The 20432-nt window shown below is 36.4% G+C and overlaps 2 protein-coding genes across 8 annotated transcripts in view; one reads left to right on the forward strand and one right to left on the reverse strand.

The window, feature by feature from the left end:
- ANKRD49 (ankyrin repeat domain 49) overlaps positions 1–20161 on the reverse strand; it is a 23938-nt gene extending 3777 nt beyond the window's left edge. Inside the window, exons 1-2 of one of the 4 annotated variants that reach the window (XM_069080061.1) lie at positions 19730–20060; positions 14029–14396 (exon numbers count right to left, since the gene is read on the reverse strand). In XM_069080061.1, the coding sequence (XP_068936162.1) occupies positions 14029–14301 (273 nt within the window). In that variant the 5' untranslated portion in view covers positions 14302–14396; positions 19730–20060. Of the gene's footprint in view, positions 1–14028; positions 14397–19218 lie in introns of all 4 variants that reach the window. The other 3 variants (XM_069080060.1, XM_069080059.1, XM_069080058.1) reach the window with 3 other exon arrangements.
- A 23-nt stretch (positions 20162–20184) lies between these two features.
- The window catches only part of MRE11 (MRE11 homolog, double strand break repair nuclease), a 78486-nt gene continuing 78238 nt past the window's right edge, over positions 20185–20432 (forward strand). The window contains exon 1 of one of the 4 annotated variants that reach the window (XM_069080053.1): positions 20185–20321. The gene's annotated coding sequence lies outside the window, so the exon portion shown is untranslated. Of the gene's footprint in view, positions 20392–20432 lie in introns of all 4 variants that reach the window. The other 3 variants (XM_069080056.1, XM_069080052.1, XM_069080054.1) reach the window with 3 other exon arrangements.

Here is a 20432-nt window from a genome sequence, read left to right on the forward strand (position 1 = left end):
AGTAAAATTCCTTTTGTTAACTACTGAATGTTCTAAAAGGGACACTGTAAAATCTAAATTAACAGAGGGCACCGCTTGAGTCAGGTATGCCCATTATACGCTTCATGTTATATGTTTATATACATACCCATATTTTGTTTACCAGACTTTATTAGTGATAACTGGTGCAGGTATTCCTATCTCTCCCCCCTGGTTTCTTTTCTAATTATGGCTCCACTGCTTTTACTTATACAAAACCTTATAAATTTTATGTATTTCAATTTGTCTCTTATGATCTTTTCTGTACTCTGTTAAGAATTAAGAATTCTGTACCTTGTTAAGATTTCTTCTCTTAATCAAATCTATGAAAGTTACATGTTCTTGGGGTGGCTAGGTGGTACAGTGAGTAAAGTCCCGGCCCTGGAGTCAGGAGGACCCGAGTTCGGTTCTGGCCTCAGACACTTAACACCCACACAAAAAAACTAGACATGCAACCTTGGGCAAGTTACCCCCAACTGCCCTCCAAAAAAGGCAAAAAAAAAAGTTACATGTTCTTGTTACCAATTTTTTTTTTTATGGCATGACTATTTAATACCCAGATTAAATAGCCATTTTGAGCTTGTGATATCTAGTATAAGATGCTTATCTAAAATTAACTTTTACCTAATTACTTTCTAGTTTTTCCAGCAGTTGTCAAAAAAGTTCTTCCTCAAGTAATTTGCATTTTGGTATTTATAAGATACCAGGGTACAGTTTCTGATTGTTTCTGTTTCTTGCTTGTCTAATCTTCACTGACTGACTTTTCTGTTTTTCAACTAGTACCAAATAGTTTTGATGATCACTGATTTATAATATAGGTTGAGGTCTGGTAATACTACATTCTCTTCATTCATACTTTATCTTAGTTTCTCTTGACATTCTAGGTCTTTTGTTCTTCCAAATGAATTATTGTTATTTTTCTCTAGTTCCAAAAAATATACCTTCACCAATTTAATTGGTATAGCACAAAATCTTTTGCTAGGTGGTGCAGTGGATAGAATGCTATATCTAAAGTTAGAAATTCCCAAGTTCAAATTTGGTCTTATATACTTATTAGCTGTGTGACCTAGGGCAAGTCACTTAACCTTTATCTGTCTCAGTTTCCTCAATTGTAAGATAGGTAATATGTACCTCAGGGTTGAGAGGATCAAATAAGATATTTATAAAGCACTTAGCACAGTGCCTGGCACATAGTAGGTACTTAATAAATGCTTGTTCCCTTTGCCCCAAATTAATTAAGTTTATAAAAGTGTCATGACCCAACCATCAGCAGTTAATTTCTCTCCAAATATGGTTCCTTTTACTTTTGTCAAGAGTGCTTTATAATTGTATTTAAATAAATCTTAATGTGTGTTGGTAGATAAACTGAGTTATTTTATGCATTTTGTAGTTATTTTTAAAGGGAATTTCTCTTTTTTTTCCCCCTGGTTTTTCTTGGAACTGCTAATGAATTTTGTGGATTTGAACCAAAGTCTTGCTGCTGTTTATATTCATCTTGGTCAGTTTCCCCATGAATTCCCTGAAGTTTCTTAAATATGCCAGCATGTCAGTTGAAAATAGGGATAATTTTGTCTCCTCCTTGCTAATATTTATACCTTTAGTTGTGTTCTAGAATTGTGTCAGATAATGAGGACAGAGTGTACTGGGAAAATGTCTAATGTTTCTTCATTGCTTACAGCTAGCTCTTTGCTTTAAATGCATGCTATTGTTCATATTAAAGGGCCCTTCCATGAATGTTGTATCTCGACAATGGTTGTTTCTGCATATATTGAAATAATCATGTGGTTTTTGCTATATTCTTACATTTCTCTTCTTTCCCCCATGTACTCTGTGATCTAGGGACACTGGCCTCTTTTTTGTTCCTCCCATGAGATACTCCATTTCTGGAATCTAGACATTTTACTTGTTTTTTTCCAATTCTGGAACTCTCTCCCTATTCATCTCCATCTCAGAACTTCCTTGAAGTCTCAGCTAAATTCACACTTTTGTAACAAACTTTTTTTTAGTCCTTAATCTTACTGCCTTCCTTCTGAGATTATTTCCAATTTATCTTGTATATACATATCTTTTTTGTAGCTGTTGGCAATGTCTTCCCCATTAGACTCTGAGTTTCTTGAGAATATGGATTTTTTTTGGGGGGGGTGGGTGGGAGGAGCTTTCTTTGTATCTCCAATGCTTAGTACAGTTCTTGATTATATATAGTAGGTACTTAATGCTTATTGTTGTTGACTTGACTTGATATGACAAAGGTTTTCCTAATGTTGAACTATCTTTGAATCTTTGTTATGAATTCTATCAGATCATAATAAAGTATGACCAAGGACTTTATTTAAATTTTTTTGTATAAATATTTATTAGTGTGTTCATTAGTCCTCTTTGTATTGTTTCACACCTGTGTAAGGCTATCAGGTCCTCATGAAGAGGTTTTTGGTAGACTGCCTTTTGTCTCCCTTTTTGAGAATAATTTTCATAGCAGGAATTAATTGTATTCCATTACATTCATATAACACAATTTCTTCAGCCACCACCTGATAGGCATTTCTTCCTACCTCCTTCCTAGTTTCTAGTTTTCTATCTCAACAAAAAGAGATGCCATAAATATTTTTGTACATATGGCTCCCTTTCGTCATTCTCTGATCTCTTTGGGGGTATGGGTTTAGCCATGGTATTGCTGGTTCAAAGGGCATTCTGTTCATTGATTTTGTTTTTGTGCAAAGTTTCAAATTATTTTCCAGAATAGCTAGACCAGTTCATAGCTTAATCAGCCATGCATTTGTGTTCCTGTTTTTCCAAAGGCTTTCCAACAAAATCATTTTCCTTTTTGTCATCTTTGGTAATCTGAAGAATGAGGCTAAATCTCAAAGTTGTTTTAATTTGCATTTCTCATATTATTAGTGAACTGGAGCATTTGTTCATTTGGCCATCAATAGCTTGGATTTATTCCTTTCAGAATTACCTGTTCATATTCATTTAACTATTGGGGAATGGCTTGTATTTATATATGTGAATTAGCTCCTTATATTTTGGGTATAGATCAGGGGTGGGCTATGTATGACCCTCCAGGTCCTCAAGTGTGGCTCTTTGACTGAATCCAAGCTTCAAGTTTGACTGAATCCAACTTCAAGTATGGATTCAGTCAAAGGGCCACACTTTAGTGCCTACAGGGTTGCATGTGGCCTCAAGGTTGCATGTTCTCCACCCCTGGTATAGACCTTTGTCAGAGAAACTTGTAAAGTTTTCCCCCAATCAACAGTTTCCCTTTTAATTTTAACTGCATTAATTTTTTGTGCATAAAATCTTCAACATTATGCAATCAGAAATGTCCATTTTGTCTCCTGTGATCCTCTTGACTGTTTGCTTGGTCACAAACTCTTCCTTTATTAGCAGGTATAATAGTTATAATTCCTTCCTCATCCTTTAATTTACAAAGTGACTTGGCTTCTCAAGGTTATTGATATGTTTGAAACTTATCTTGGTATATTAAGATGTTCTAAATAAAATTTCTGCCAGACTGTTTTAAAAAAAATTTTTTCCCAGTATTTCTTTTCAAATAGCGAATATTTGAATATTGAATATTCAAATTTCAAATATCCTTGTCAAGGAAGTTGGAGGTCTTTGAGTTTATCAGAAACCATGCTACCATGTTCATTTGCTTCAGGATCTTGTATACATTATCTGTTCCAGTTATTAACATCTATATTTTAAAATTAATACCAAGTATCTTGATTATCATTTTTGTAGTATAGTTTGAGATTTGGTACTGGTAGTTTCACATCCTTTTTATCTCTTTACATCATTTGCTTTGAGCTTCTTCACTTTTTCTTTGTTATTATTTTTCTAGTACTACAATGCAATCCCTTGGTAATTCAGAATGACATTAAAGAAATGAACATAGTACTGTCAATTTTATTGTATTTTCTATCCCACCTACAAGCAATTAAAATCTCTTAAATTGTTCAGGTCTCTTTTTAATTTTTGTGTAATGTTTTATAGTTGTATTCCTATCATTATTTTGCCTGAGTAGGTAGATTTTCAGATATTTTATACCTTCTGTAATCATTTTGAATGGATTTTTCTGTTTATCCTGGGTTTTGCTGGAAATAAAATGAAAGGCTGATGATTTGTATATGCTTGTTTTACATTTTACTACCTTGATGAATTTATTCTTTGTTTCAATTAATTTTTAGTTGACCCTAGATTTCTCTAAGCATGCCATGATATGATCTGGAAAAGGAATAATTTTCTTTTTTTGTTCATGCGTATTTCCTCATTTTCTTTCTATAGTCTCTTATGGTTACCCTTGAACTTAATGAAAAAACTATCGTTTATCTCTTTTATGTGTAATTTAAACTCTTGATTGTAAATACTATTTGCGATATTAAAGTTCATTTATTCCAATGATTGTTAGTATTTTTCACAAATGACTATCTTGCTTTTTCATATCTCTCTGCTAACAGTCATTTTTGTTGTTCTTGTTAACAACAACCTATTGTGTTTATAATCTTCCTAATTATAACTGAACCAATCCTGCATTCCTGGTATAAGTCTAACCTGGTCAACTTTGCTCATATTTTATTTTATTTTTAGAGGGCTTTTTTTTTTTTTTGCAGGGGGAAGACAGGGCAATTGGGGTTAAGTAACTTGCCTAAGGTCACATGGCTAGTAAATGTTAAGTGTCTGAGGCTGGATTTGAATTCAGGTCCTCCTGACTCTAGGGTCAGTGCTCTATTCACTGCGCCACCTACCTCCCCTTTGCTCATATTTTAATTAAAATGTTAGTAATGATATTCATTGGGGATAGTGGTCTAGTTTTCTTTTTCTGAGTTTTCCTTCCCTTGTTTAGATTATCAAACTCATATTTGTATCACAGAAGGAATTTGGTAAGATCCTATCATTTAATATTTTTGCAAAGTTTATGTAATAGTGGAATTGATTGCTTTTTAGATTACTGATAGAATTCATTTGAAAGTTCATCTGGTCTAGAGATTTTTCCCTTTGGTAACTCATTTATAGCTTGTTCAATTTCTTCTGCTAAGATTGGGTCAGCACTTCTCTTCCTTTTTTAAAAATTTGTTTTTGTAGCTACTCATCAATTTTAATTCTGTTTGGTGGAATATAATTGTCATAAGACTCGGAATTCTTTTATTCTCTCTGCTGTAAATTTTTAGCATAGTTAACTTGATTTTCCTTTGTCTTTCTTGATTAGCATGGATAATGGTTTATTAGGCATGTAACTCTAAATAAAAACTAGTTTTTATCAGTTTCACAGGTATAATTCAGGTTTTTTTCATTTCTCTTCTAAGATTTCTTCCTTTGTACTTTAGGTTTGCTAATTTATTTCCTAGAATTTGTAATTGCATATTTAGTTCTCTGATCCTTTTTCTATTGTCAACATATCTATATATCTATATCTGTTCTTCTGAAGATTACCTTAGCCGCTTCTAAAAAGATTGAGGCTACTGTTTCATTGTTACCATTATCTTTAACATGGCTATTTGTTTCCATGATTTTTCTTTGAGCCACTCTTTACACAGGATATCATTATTTAACTTCCACTTAAATCTGTATGTATTTCTTATATTTTCTTTTTAAAAAATATTTATTTTATTATATTATGGTCTATTAAGGGTGTGTTTACCATGCCTACCCATTTATATTTGTGAATTCTTCATGTTCACTGCACATGATCAGTTTTTATAAAGGTACTTTGGGATTTTGAGAGATTTATTCTTTAACGTCCCTCGCTCCCCAACTCAGAATTTGCCACAGGTCAGTCAAAAAATTCATTCAGGCCTATGTTTTCCTAACTGTTTACCTGCTCTGAGAAAGGAATTTTAAAACATCTTACTATTATTCCAGTATAACTGCCATATTGTAATTTGCCTGGATTTTCTATTAAGACCTTAACTACTACACCATTTGGCACATACACATTTAATTTAATTATTTTTGATTGACTATGGCACCTTTAAGTATACAGTGGTCTCCCTTGACTTTTATCAATTTTCATTGTTACCTGCGGTTTTGATTGTAACTCATATTTTTAGAATTTCCTGAAGCATAAAACATTTTGTTCCACCCCCTTATTTTTACTTGGTACGTACCCATATGCAACAAACTACAGGATACTGTTTTCTTACCAATTTCCCCTCCACTCTGTCCTCCCCTCTCTTTTCAAATTGGAGAACTGAATTCATTCACATTTAGGGTTACAGGTGTTAATAAGTCTGTGCTTCCTTTTATATTTACTGTCTTCTTAATGGGTTGCCTGAAACACTAAGAAGTCAAGTAGACCATAGAATCTATAGGAAGCCAGAAGACAGAGATGAGCAGGAAAAAAATTCCAGGGATGAGATAATCAGTTAAAATGCATTGAGTTGGGAAAGTGTTGTGAGGAATAGCAAGGAGGCCAACGTCACATTGGATCTGAGTGGCATAATGAACTGACTGGAAAAGTATGAAATAGGCTTGCTTTTGAAGGGCTTTAAAATGCCATATGTAATTTATTAAAGGGAGAAATTGGGGATTGAGAGGGTGACATGGTCAGACTTGCATTTTAAGATCAATTAGATAGCTGAGCTAAGGATGAACTAGAATGGGAAGAGATTTGAAACAAAGGAGACCAATTAGCAGGCTATTGCAACTGACCAGATATGAGGTCATGAGGGTCTGCATGAGGGTGGTGGAAATTTCAGAAGACAGAAGGGAGCTAATATGGAAGATGTTGAGATAGAATCGACAAGACTGAACATCAACTTGGATATGGAGAAATGAAAGAGAGGAGTGAGATGAAGATGGCATCTAGGTTGAGAGTTCAGGTGACTGGGAGAATGGTGATACTTTTGACAGTAATAGGTTAGTTAGTAAGGGGAGTAGTTATTTTGTAGGGAGGGGAAGAGATAATGAGTCTACTTTTGGATTTTTGGGTTTAAGATGTTTATAGGATGCCTAATTTGAGGTATCTAAGAAGCAGGTGGATAGGTGAAACTGAAGGACAGCAGAGGTTAGGCTGGATAAACAGATTTGGGAATCATAGATGATAATTGAATCTATTGGAGTTTATGAGATCATTAAGTGAAACAGTAGAGTGGGAAAAGGGGGCCCATGAAAGAGCCTTGTGAAATACCCAGGGTTAGTACGTATAGCTTGAAGATCTAGCCAAAGGGTCTGAGGAGTAGTCAGAGAGGTAGGATAAGGATAAGAATAAAGTGTCAGGAAAACGTAGAGAGAAGAGCATATTGAGAATAGGTTGACTGACAGTGTCAAAGGTTGAAGAGATGTCAAGAAGTTATAAAGATTAAGAAAAGGCTACTACATTTGTCAGCTAAGAGATCATTGATAACTTTGGAGTTATTTTAGCTGAATAATGAAGTTGGAGGCCAGACCGTAGAGAGTTAAGAACAGAGTGAGAGGAAAGGCAATGAAAACACCAATTGCAGGTTGCCTTCTCAAGGAGTTTAACCACAAAAGGAAGATATATGAATAATAGCAAGAGGGAATAAATGGATCAAGTGAACATTTTCTGAGTATAGAGGAAGAGAGGAAAATATGATTCAAGGTTCTAAGCTCAGAGGTTTGGAAGGAGTGCCATAGGAGACTTGAGGAAGAGTAAAAAGGTTTGGAATAGCTGGCATGGTGATTGGGACCGTGAATGAATTAGGGAGGTATAGATTAAGGAGGTATATTGAGACCCAGTTGAGATTATATAACATAAATCTGTACTGGAACTAGTCAGCTGTTTTTCTATTGCTTTGTTCAGTGGCACTCTCTCCTTATCTCTGATTACTGTCCTATGTAGCTTCTTTAAAATATCTAGATAACTAAAGTCATACCTTCTGCAAGAAACCTTTGGCAGTCTTTCTCATTTTAGTGCTTTCTTTCTAAGACTAATCCCAGCTTATTTTGTACATGTCTTGTTTGCACACAGTTGTTAGCTTAGTGTCTCTGCTGTTGGACTGTGAACTTGGTGGGAGCAAGGACTGGTTTTTGCCTTTCTTTGGATCTCCAGTGCTTAGCTTGGTACCTAGTACATAGAAGGGTGCTCAAGAAATGCAGCTCTTAAAAAGTGCTGAAAATAGGTGCTAATGAGTGACTGACTGGCTCACCATGGGGTCAAGATGTGGAAGGTAAAAGAATATAGCCAATGTAGGGGTCATGGCCTATTAAACTGAGGGGTAGAGGGATTGGAGGTCACTAAAGACTAAGAACTGGGTTAAGAGTTTCAAGATAGGGGCAGCTATGTGGCACAGTGAATAGAGCACCGGCCCTGGAGTTAAGAGGACCTGAATTCAAATTCGGCCTCAGACACTTAACACTTACTAAGTGTGACCTTGGGCAAGTCACTTAACCCCAACTGCCCTGCTTTCTCCTCTCCAAAGAGCAAAAAAAAAAAAAGACAAAAGAAAAAAAAGTTTCAAAATAGAGAGATTGGTAGAATAACAACAGATTATGATTAGATAAAGGAATTTCAGAGTTTCTGAACATGGAAGTAGAAGCTGTTTAAGCTTGATGTTTTGTTCCTTAAGATCTCCAATTTCTGTCCTCAAATCTATTTTGTTTTAATTCTTTAATTGTTCCTTTAAACCATTCTAGAAGTTTTTGGAGTTAGTTGCTTTAATGTTATCTTAATTTCCACTGAATTCAATCTTTTTTTTGAATCCATTTGTACTCCTTAGTTTTTGTTTGTCTTAATCATTCTGGTGATTTTTCTGTGGTGTTCTTGCTAAAAATATCCTTTTTGTCAACTTTTTTCTTTTACATGGTCCTGTACTGTTGTGCCTCCTCTCAATCCCTCCTTACTATCTATTCCTTCTCTCAGATTTTCAGAGTTGAATGTGGTGTATTTCCTGCAAAGGATGAGACTGGCTACTGGAATACTGATGCTGGAAGACTCCAGTCTGTAATAGAGAACAGTACTTGGAGAACAGGAGGGTCTCTTATCTAAGTTTACAACATTCTCTGATCTGTGTTCCTCTGCTCTTTCTGCAGCTGGCTTTCTTCAGATCCCAGATATGTCTTTGTTGGCTTGTGAAGGGTTTGGGGGGAAGGTCCCCCCAAAGCAGTCCTGTGAGGGGTGCTTTGAGAAGCCTTGCAATTGGGTTTCTTAATTTTGCTTTTGCTCCTTCTGTTTCCTCTTGGGTTAAATTAATTCCTTTTAATTAGAGGGATGTTCCTTGTTTGCATCTTCCACCATTTTCTTGTCCTGTAGGCTCCTTACTGTTTCATAGTCATCCCCTTTTCTTCTTCTTGGTCTTAAGGCTTGTCTGTTTCACAGACCTCAACTTCTAGTCACAGAGTTCCTATTGTGACACTGACATAGGTTTACTCCAAAAGTCAGGTGCTTAAAATTCTAACAGCCACATGGTTTACAGGGTTACTTTATTCTTGCTGGTGATTGGAGTAGGGGAGAGAGTACTTGAAGGAATATGGTAGTGAGCTGGTAATTTCAGTTTTTTTTTTGTAAGAATTACCTTTTGTTGGGTACTTTTTCTTATCTTCTTGTCATTGGAAGGTTTTCCAACTTTTTGAGCTTTTCCATTGTGTTTTTAGTGTGGGAGTGGAAGAGCTGCCTCCAAGAAAACTCTTACTTTGCCAGCTACCCATTTTTCTTCTATTAAATGAAAATGAGAAACTTATGCTATCTATACCTTCAACCAAATCAGTAATAAAAATGGGGAACAGTATGGGCCAATTGCCAATTCCTAGTATACTCCCTTAGTATACTCTTTTAAGGTGGCAAGAATTCATCAATGACTAAGTCCCTGGGGTCTGACATTTAGCCAGTTTTTAATTAATCTAACTATATTTTTATCTAGTCCATAGTTTTCCAAATAAGAACAAATACTTTGAATCTTCTAATTATATTTACACAATTCCCTTGATTTATCAATCTAATAAATGTCAAAAAAGAAAATTAGTGTGGCATGAACTGTTCTTGATAAAGTATGCTGGCTTTTAGCCATCAATTTTTCTTTCTCTTTTTCATTTAAAAAAACACGTACTAAGCATCTACAACTATGTGCTTATGAAAAAACAGCACAAGGGCGGCTAGATGGCGCAGTGAATAGAGCACTGGCCCTGGAGTCAGGAGGACCTGAGTTCAAATCCAGCCTCAGACACTTAACACAAAAACTAGCTGTGTGACCTCGGGCAAGTCAACCCCAACTGCCCTCCAAAAAAAAAAGCAAAAAAGAAAAAACAGCACAGTTCTTGTTCTCAAGCAGCTTACAATCCATTTCGAGGGAATATGACATGTATATAAATAGGTATGATGCAAGATAAATATCACTTTTCTTTCTAAATTCTCAAAAACTATCCTTTAAGTAATATGTTCTCCAATATCCTACTAGTAAGGGACACTTTGCAGGAGTTCTTGCTCAGGTACAGCTACATTATTTAACTGCTTTGATCCTATGAAAAGGGATCTAAAAGAGGTTTGGCAAATGAAATATGTAGAGAGCAGAAAATAAGTGGTATGAAGTCTAATAGTTCTACATGTATAGGAAATGGAAAAAATTTCTCTAACATTTGTGAAGGAGTGGAAGAAGAGTAAAAATGTTTCTTTATAGCAATCCACCCCTAATGTAGGATAAAACTAGACTAAATGAAAGACTATTTTCTTCATTGTAAATAGTGACTTAAGAGACATCTTGGTCAATACATAACTGAATGCTAAATTAAATTTACAGGACCATCATACCCCAAAGGTTAAATTAGAATGAATGAACAGAAAAGCAACAGAAATAATGAAAGGGTTGAAGATTTTATTAATTTACAGGTTTCATTCTCACCCCTACCCCCAATCTGAGATCTACCTTTTGATTTGTACTGAAGTAGAGTTGTATTAGGAATTAAAAAACAAGGAAGAATTTTTGAAATGTGATGGAACAGAGAATAAAAAAGATAAAAAGACTCAGTTTTATATTGTTGAGAAAGGGAAATGGAGATGAGAAATAACAGTTTTGTCTTTACTATGTTTTGTTTAAAATAACAATGAGCCAAAGATGCATGAGGGCAAGAGGCAAAGAAAGGTGAAAGATATAAATCTGGAATTTACTGAAAGAAGATAGGTTAAATTCCCATTGAATAGAAGAAAAACAATTGAAAAGGTTAAGGGAGAATTCTGAAAGTAGAAAAAATTTTATTGAACAATATTATATTCTACTACTAAAATTTAAAAATAATATATTCAATCTTCCTTCTCTAAAGTCTTAAGTCTAATATCTGACCTTGCAGAAGTGACCCTAAGTTTTTTTTTTTCTTTTTGGAGTGGGGAAGGCAGGGCAATTGGGGTTAAGTGACTTGCCCAAGGTCACACGGCTAGTAAGTGTGAAGTGTCTGAGGTCACATTTGAACTCAGGTCCTCCTGACTCCAGGGCCAGTGCTCTATTCACTGTGCCACCTAGCTGCCCTTCTAGGTTCTTTAATAGTGTTACAGCAGGACACTATCTCTGGCAGATTCTACCTAGATGCAAAAACTTCAACTACAGATTCAATGACATTTCTTTTCCAAGAATCAGCCTAGTTAAGAATCCCATCAGCAGAACACTGACAAAAACAAGACATTTTTTTGGTCCAAGTAGTTCATGAAGATAATCTATTAAGCCATAGATGGGCTATGATTTAGTTTAATTGAGGAAATGATACAGTTTTACAATGGTTCTATGATCTCATCAATGTGGATAACTCCCTCGAAAAATGGAGACTGCAGCCCATTCATGACCATTTGTATTGAGGAATTAAAAAAAAAATTGACCTATAAATTTACACCCTTCTGCAAAGTGGATGTTCAATGCATTCTCTTGATATCCTGTGGAAACCAATGGAGCAAGTAAGCTATCCACTGATTTTTCCTTGTGTTTTTTTTTTTTAAAGCAATTGGGGTTAAGTAACTTGCTCAAGGTTACACGGCCAGTTATTATTTCTGGGTGTGGTACTGAGTATCTGAGCCCGGATTTGATCCAGGTCATCCCGACACTGGAGCCGGTGTTCTTACACGCTGAGCCACCTGGCTGCCCCTAAGCAATTGGGGTTAAGTAACTTGCTCAAGGTTACATGGCCGGGTGTTTCTGGGTGGGTGCTAAGTGTCTGAGCCCGGGATTCGATCTCCAGATCTTCTCAACACTGGAGCCGGTGCTCTTACTCGCTGTGCTACCTGGCTGCCCTTTCCTTGTCTTTTCTATGTGAACAGCCTATCTTTTATCTGGTCATCCCATTTTTTGATAAGACCTTTTATACCACTTTTACCATTTAATATAATGTATTACAGCCTTTCATGTTCACCACACATAGGATGGATAATTCATTGAGCTCATCTATCATTATATAGGTCTTGGACAGACTTTGCAAATAAATAATGAATTTGTCCCAGAATCAAACAGAAAGAGGACATCAGACTTGAATAGATTCAGGGAATTACGTAAGTCTTTTAATGACCCCAAACTTTTCCTTGAAATAAAGAATAAAGGTCCATATTCTTCTGGTAATTTTGTTTGGGAGTGATTTATGAGTGATGGAATACTATAGCTGCAGACAGGATTACTTCTTTAAAGGAGGAAGTAGCTACTTGTAAAATTAGACTTTTTGAAAAATTACCTAATCTTATTTTGTGGTAGATGATTAAGATTTGTTCTTTGTTAAGAAGCAAAATGCTTAGGTGTTCAAAATAAATTCTTTCTACATTTCTGGATTATTTAATGTGAGGGAGGAACTAAAAAGGTAGGTAATATGGATAAGAAACCTGGACCTTGGACAAGTTACTTCATCTATTTGGAACTGATTCTCCTCATCCATTGTTTAATTAATCCTATATGATCTCTGAAGTCTTTTTCAGCTCCAAGATCCTATGAGCATCAATCAACCATCACTTACGATGTGCTTACATGTACCAGGCACTGTGCTAAGAGGCAAAAATGTCTATACTTTCAAAGAGATTACATTCTAGTGATGAAAGGATTAAATAGACAACATACTACTTCAGGGCCACTGTACACATAGGATAAAATTATTTTTGGGGAATACAAATCTTGACAAGGGAATGAGGTCCTTACAAAATTACACTAAGTAGTGTGCAAAAAAAAAATGTGTATATATATATATATATATATATCAGAAATCACATTAAATTGTTGCCTAATGGGAAACTGAAGAACAAATGTAGCCAAATAAACAATATCATTTCAGTCAGGCCACTCAGTGGAGATTTGATTCATTCTATAATATTATGTACTGTATATATAATGATGTGGATCCTGATTTCAGGAAGCTTTTATTTTAATGGAAAGATAAGGAGCTTTGGCAGACTGATAACCTGTTTTTTTAAAAAGACAGACCACTCAGCTACCTTATTTCAATATCTGAAATCTATAATTTCACTGGTGTGGATAAACCACAGATTGAAAGCCTCATAATAGATGGTTTCATGAGTTCTGTGGCTAAAAAATTCATTACATTTTAGCCAATCTTCTAATGACAAACTTCCCCCTCTATGTTGGTCCTCAGATGGGGGTATGTTGCTAGGTTTAACTGAAGACTTTTTAGCTTTAGGACCTATTTTTTTTTTTTAATTTTTGGAGGGGGAAGGCAGGGCAATTGTGGTTAAGTGACTTGCCCAAGGTCACATGGCAAGTAAGTGTTAAGTGTTAAGGAGGCTGGATTTGAACTCAGGTCCTCCTGACTCAAGGGCTGGTGCTCTATTCACTGTGCCATCTAGCCACCCTAGGACCTATTTTCTAGAGCTTCATGTGATGAAGGACTAGGATAGGATTCTAGTAGAGGTAGAAGAGATTAATTTATCTACCATATACATATTCTAGTCAATTTACTGCATTATTGGATGCCTACATAGAGAATAATACTTTGGTTGTATATATAGTAAGCACTATTTGGTAATGTTTTCAAGATGCTATTAGTATCTTGAACTATAGTCTTGACAGAAAAATGCAGATGGTTTCATATATCTTTATAGATAGAAATTTGAAGTGAATGAAAAAATAGAAATTTTTTTCTTACCCGATTTTTTTCAGCAGCCCAAAGAAGCAATTTGCTTGGCTCTTTTTCCATTTTTTGTTCTTGCATTTGATACCACTCCTCAGTTTCTTCATCCTGCTCTTCTTCATCATCAGTATCATCAACCCAGAGGCTCTGAGTTCCAAGGGGAATTAGGTGTCTATGAGTTTCCAACAATTCCAGTTGGTTAAAGTATTCAGAAAAGTCTAGTGTCTTCTCTGGGTCAGATTTTCCATCATCATCTGATTTTTCTTTTTCATTCTTAATATTTTCCATTTCTATTGTCAGTCTCTCTGAACATCCAGTGCTTGGGCCTATTTCTTTCTTTCTATGATGAACTGTGTCGTCTCTATTTTACTCATCATTAGAACCTGACAACATAGGTGCAAAAATTATTAGTAAAGGACAACGGAGTCACTGTTGAACACAAGTGTCACACAAGTATGAACATTAGCAAAGTACTGGATAAAAATTCCTTGGATAATATTTTTTTGGAGGGGGGAAGGCAGGGCAATTGGGGTTAAGTGACTTGCCCAAGGTCACACAGCTAGTAAGTGTGTCAAGTGTCTGAGCTCGTATTTGAACTCAGGTCTTCCTGACTCCAGGGCTGGTGCTCTGTTCACTGCACCACCTAGCTGCCCCATAACATTCTCTCCATAATTAGATAATAACATTTCAATTACCTTACATGTGATGATTACTGATTCAACTCCAGTATGGTAGAATTTTTCTAATACATAGTCAATATCAATATAGTATTTTAAAGCTATTCTGATAAGTTTTGATATATACTAAGAATGAAAAATTGTGACCATTGTAAAAGTGATATACCAAGTACAATAGGAACATGAATAGTGAAATTTTAAGGTAATATAAACACCACTGGACCCTATACTACCTGTCTTTTATAATAGCAGCTCACATTTATAAGGTGATTTAAGGTTTACAAAACACATTTCCTACAATAACTATATAATGTAGATAGTACATTATTTTCATTTTATAGATGAGGAAACTGAAGCTCAGAGAGGCTAAGTGACTAGTCTACAGCCACATAGATCATACTGGACCTGGGGCCTGAATTAAAGTTTTCTTACTTCAAGCCTATTTCCATAATACTATGCTGTGTCTTATGGCCACCATGAATGGCAATCACCATCATTTTGATCATAGCTGTTACTTTTATTATTTATTTTTAATTTTTTATTACTTTTATCTAGGTTGGTTGTTATTCTTCCTTCTTAAAGAGGACCAAAATGACATCATTATGTTGGGGTCAAGGTACAGTGCATCCAACTGTGGCTGATCAAAGCAATACATGCTCAGAAGGCAGATCAGGCACTAATGGTCCATAGGAACATTTGGAGTGAAGATGTCTCTTAATTTGTGCATCTTATGTTACACATCACCCTATGTTTCCCTGAGTTTGACTACCTCACTCATGCAACTATATCAGGTGGTTGGTAGCTGTGGTGGAAGAATTTGGCAACTAGGTATTTGTATAAATTAAACAAAGAGAAATTATAATATAATCCATATGCAAACAAAAGCTAAGCTATTTCCTGGAGTTTTAGAGAATCCTTTTTACCACAACCAGAGCAGATAGTAATCTAACAAGTGAATCTATTACTGGAAGAATTGAACTATATGAATATGGACATTATATATGAGTGAATGAAACTAGAAGATACAAAGACATTCTACATTTTGCTTAGAGAATAAAAGAAATGGTAAAATTGCTTTTATCACATGAAAAAAGAAACATCATTTCATGGAACACTGATATCTTGCTCACAGTGAACATAAACAAAAAGACAACTATGGAGATAACTCAGCCTATAAATTATCATATGTTTCAGAAGACAAAGAGAGAGAAACTCTACAAAGAACTCTGTAAGACCTTCTAAACCAAGTCATTTTATATACTGATCCTTGGAGCTGGACATGGCAAGTTACTGTACAACATCACAAAAACTGAGATTTACTATTTAAGAAGTTCAGCTAGTTAAATCAACATATAACTAGAGTAGAGATGAGAAGAGCACACTGATGACAATTACAACTACTCCATGATATAAACTGCTTGTAAAGTAGTAAAGAAAAAGAAGATATTGTTGCAGTTTGTTACTTCCAACAGAAGTTTAACTACAAAAAGGCAATCCCTATAAAGAAGAGTCCAAAAGAACCCAGAAATTGCCTATGCCAGTAAATAATTTCCTAGACAAGGAGAAGTTCAGGGTAGCAAAAAGCAGAAATAATTTACTATATAAACCCATATACAAAATATTATAGAGAACAGTGGAAGATTAAAAATAATAGTGCCTCAGAAAATGGGGAGCAGTAGGAAAAATGAGTCTTCAGAAAGCTTGGTAAGAAATTACTGCATGAAAATAAGCCATATCATTTCATGAACATTTATAAATAAAACTGCAAGAATAACAGAAAAACAAATCTGGCAGTATTTCTAATTGTTCCCTTTTCATCTTCTGAGAGTGTAACCACACTTTTAAACTTATAACAGTTCTTTCCCTGATATGCTCTATAAGAAAGCAAATATGGCACTTATGAAAATGAAGTTAAGCAGAACAGTTAGGTTAGACCAAATCAACAAAAATATGTGACTAAAAAACAAAAGTAGTCAGTCTGCTAGCTTTTATTAAGAGCCTGCAATTGGCAGGCACAGACTGTGCTGAGCACTGAAGTATACGTTCTACGGTATAGTAGAAATATCACTGATCTTGAAGAGATCTGTTTCAGTCTCATCTCAGATACATAGTGTGTGAATAAGGGTAATTAACATAAGGTTGGTGAGCTTGTTTCTTCATTTGTAAAGTGGGAGTGATAATAATACCTCTACTACTGTGAGGGGCTGTGAGGCTCTGAGATGGGACATAACTCGCTTTGAAAATCTTTAAGTATTGTGTAAATATCAGCTGTAATAGTTTTTACCAACCCACTCTGCTTTCTCAGCTCTATAAAGTCTTTATGAGAACGTTCTCCATACATATAGAGGGTATTGTACAAAATAGGAGAAGGGAATAGCCAGGTTTCCACAAATGATATTCTACAGCAGGCTGCATCCTCAGTTATACAACTGACTGAAAGGTGATAAAGAACACAAGACCCTGCTCCTTGTTGATTATGAAAGACTTAGAATAAAATGTAGCCTTAAAGGCTCTCTGGCAACAAAGTGTCACATGCATATAATAATATCGGAGAAGGTATCTAATTAGAGCATCTTGAGATGCTACTACAGAAATAATTTTTTTCAGTGCAGTAGTAATTTTTTTCAGTAATTCCCCTATCAATATCTATTAAGGTATAAAGTAGGAGATACATGCTAACTAAAGTTGTTTGCCTCTGGTATGGACAAAGCCCAGATGAAGAGGTATTGCCTTAGACAGTATATCTTGCTGATGCTCTCACTTGAAGATAGCACAACCCAAAATATTTTATGACCTCCTTACTCAAATGACATTTAAAAGAGTTCAATTCAACAATCTATTCAGGAAAAAAATGATAAAGCATACCTATTGCTCAAACTATGATACACAGCTGGATAGACAAGTCATGCAGTTAGATCAAGAGTAAATACATGATGATTGATGGTGAGATGGTCCAGAACTGAATAGGGGGAAAAGAACAGGCTGGATAGCATTTAGGAAATTGCCTAGTGCCTTTCATGATCTGGATTTTAAGTCATCCCCGACACAGAAATTTATCTTTAACACAAATAGATCTGTAACCACTTAAAGGAATTTGGCCTAGTAAACCAAACAGGAAAAACCAAGTAGATAAGTATGGATATAGTAACCCATATTATATGCAGTTAAATGGACAATTTTAGCACTTGTCCATCAGTACATATGTCTAGAACTGACAAATGAACAAATGAAATGATTTTCTATAGCAAACTTCATCTTCAATTATACAACTGATTAAAAAGGTGATACAGAAAACAAGACCCTGCTGTTTGTTGATCGTGAAGAATTTAGAATAAAATGTAGCCTTAAAGGCTCACCTGCAACAAAGTGTTGGGCTAGACCTAGCTGGGCTCAGAACTACACAGCAAAAAGAGGGCTGGACTGCTTTTAGGAAACTGAAGCAAACGTGGCCCCTGGCCTCCCCCCCACTCCTTTAAGATCAGATATTCTACTCATATTGTTGCATAGATATAAGTCATGGAGAATTATAGTTTGCAAAGAATTCAAAATGAACATTGCACAGAAGGCAAGAGAGGTGCATAGCTGATGTGAATTTGTATCAAGTAAGGTACTTTGTAGAGATGGAGTAAAAGATGTTACCAGGTAACGTGTGAGCAAAAAAGACTGGCTTCTTTGTGTGAACGAACACAGCTGGACTGCCCTGGTTTTCTAGTGAAATCCTGTCCATCAAGAAAAAATGAGGAAAACTCTCAGCATGGTGTGGAATGCCTCTGTGGTGATGTTACGGGCAACATGAACAAGAATAGCAGTAAAGGCAGGTATGGATAAACTAATTTACATTGTTGGAAGAATAAACTGATGAGATCATAGATCCATGTTATTTATATTAGATATATAGTTGCAAGTCATGAAAACCACACTTTCTGAAAAACCAAAATTGCAGATGACTCAAAAAAGCAACAGAGATGCATGGTAGAAATAAATAGGCTACAGTATATTACTTATGCTGACCTAACATATAAAAACTAACATAAAAGGCATACCTAGAAAGGTATAGGCAGATAATGAGGTAGGCCAGTTATGTTCTAAGAAGGGAAAATAGTCAGCCTGAATGACACTTTGGTGTCCACTGAATCTTAAAAGACCTAGAAAAAAGGCCTCTGGTGTATTTAGCAGATACTCTATGGAGAATTTATTGGAGGATACAGATGCAATTTACCTAGGATGAAAAAGCATGGATGAACTTTGCTTTGCACTACTGAAGGGAGTACCTACTGCAGAAATCTCAGATCTACTGAAGTACATTTAGCTAAGTATAATGGCATGTTTCTGAGACCTGGTCAGAACTGCTAGATCAGTCTTCTGGTCTTCCACCCATATCAGGATTCTCCCTTTTCTCCTCAAAGCCTCAAATGTAAATATGAAAGAAGGAAATTCTTAATGCACTTCTTTCCTTTTCTTTACACATTTAGCAAAAAACACTTAAAACATATATACAGAAAATCATAGTTTTATCCAGGTATCTTACCACCTCCTTGGTTCATATTCTTCCTTTGGGCTGAGTGATGTACATTTTGTTTGTTATACCGTCCCCTCTTCAAAAGTTAGGAATTTGCAGGTCAGGAGTCAACTGCTACATAACCCTCACCTAAGGCTTACCTGAGTGGATTTTTTTTCTTTTAAAAGGATAAACTCTAGTGTGTCTTCTTGTGTAATGTATTTTAATTCGTCAGTACCTCAAAATAATTTGAGGGAGAGGTAGTTAGTGGCTTTGAAATTAATTAAAAAAAAGAGGTTTGGTTTGGGATTTCGGTAAAATGAGGCAAACATACGATTGCAAGCAGCTTCAAAGCCTGGGTTAGAATCTCAGTTCTGCCTCCGACTACCTGCCTCAGGCAAGTCCAAGTCCCTTTTCTTCTCTAAGCCTCAGTTTCCTAATTTGTAAAATGAGGAGGGGTTGGGCTAGATGATCTCTACAGGGTCCCTTCCAACTCTAAATCCTATGACACTGGGATAGGAAGGGAATGAGGGTTGATGACCTGGAGAGGCGGAATTCCCAAGACTTGGGGAGGCCATGACAAGGCCCTCAGGAGAGGGCCAGTCACCTCACAAGGCCGGCGTCGGGGCTCTCTGTCCTCCAACAAGAAACGGGTGGCTCTGCCAAGGTCCCAGGTAGGAAGAGAGAAGGAGGAAAAGCCGATGGGTCCTTGTTCGGCTCGATCTTGTCTAGTTGGGCGAGCGGACTGAGCCACGTCTCCACCACAAGCAAGTCCGTTAAGCGCAGAAGACGGGACTCCGGGGGTGCGGGGGAGAGGGGGAGAGCGAACCCAACCTTCCACGCACTTCCGGGTCCTGTCACCAACTCTTCTCCAAAGTCGACCGGATTGGCTCACGTTAAAGGGGCGGGGACTCGTTCCCAAGAACCTAACCACGCTCCCTATACAGCAGCCAACGAGATCAGGAGACTCCATGACGTTCTCGCGCGATCTCAGAAAGCATCGGAAGAGGATGAGGTGATTTGCTACTTCCCCGCCTCCTCTCGTCTTTCCCGCCGGTTCTCGTCTGTGGAAGGCTTAGAGCCGTCGGCTTCAATCTGAACTGACCTCGCCACCCCTTTCTCCTGCACCCCCGGTAAAAGGCAGCCTGGATTTGCCCCCGTTGCCCAGTCACCTGCTCGCTGCGGCAGGGCAGTTTTTGGAGGGTGAGGAGGCCGTAGGACGTACTCCCAAGGCGGAAGGATAG

Source organism: Petaurus breviceps, unplaced genomic scaffold (genome assembly GCF_028583685.1).
Source record: "Petaurus breviceps papuanus isolate PSGF00001 unplaced genomic scaffold, PetGlider_PUasm1.0 91133, whole genome shotgun sequence".
NCBI classification, from domain to species: domain Eukaryota; kingdom Metazoa; phylum Chordata; class Mammalia; order Diprotodontia; family Petauridae; genus Petaurus; species Petaurus breviceps.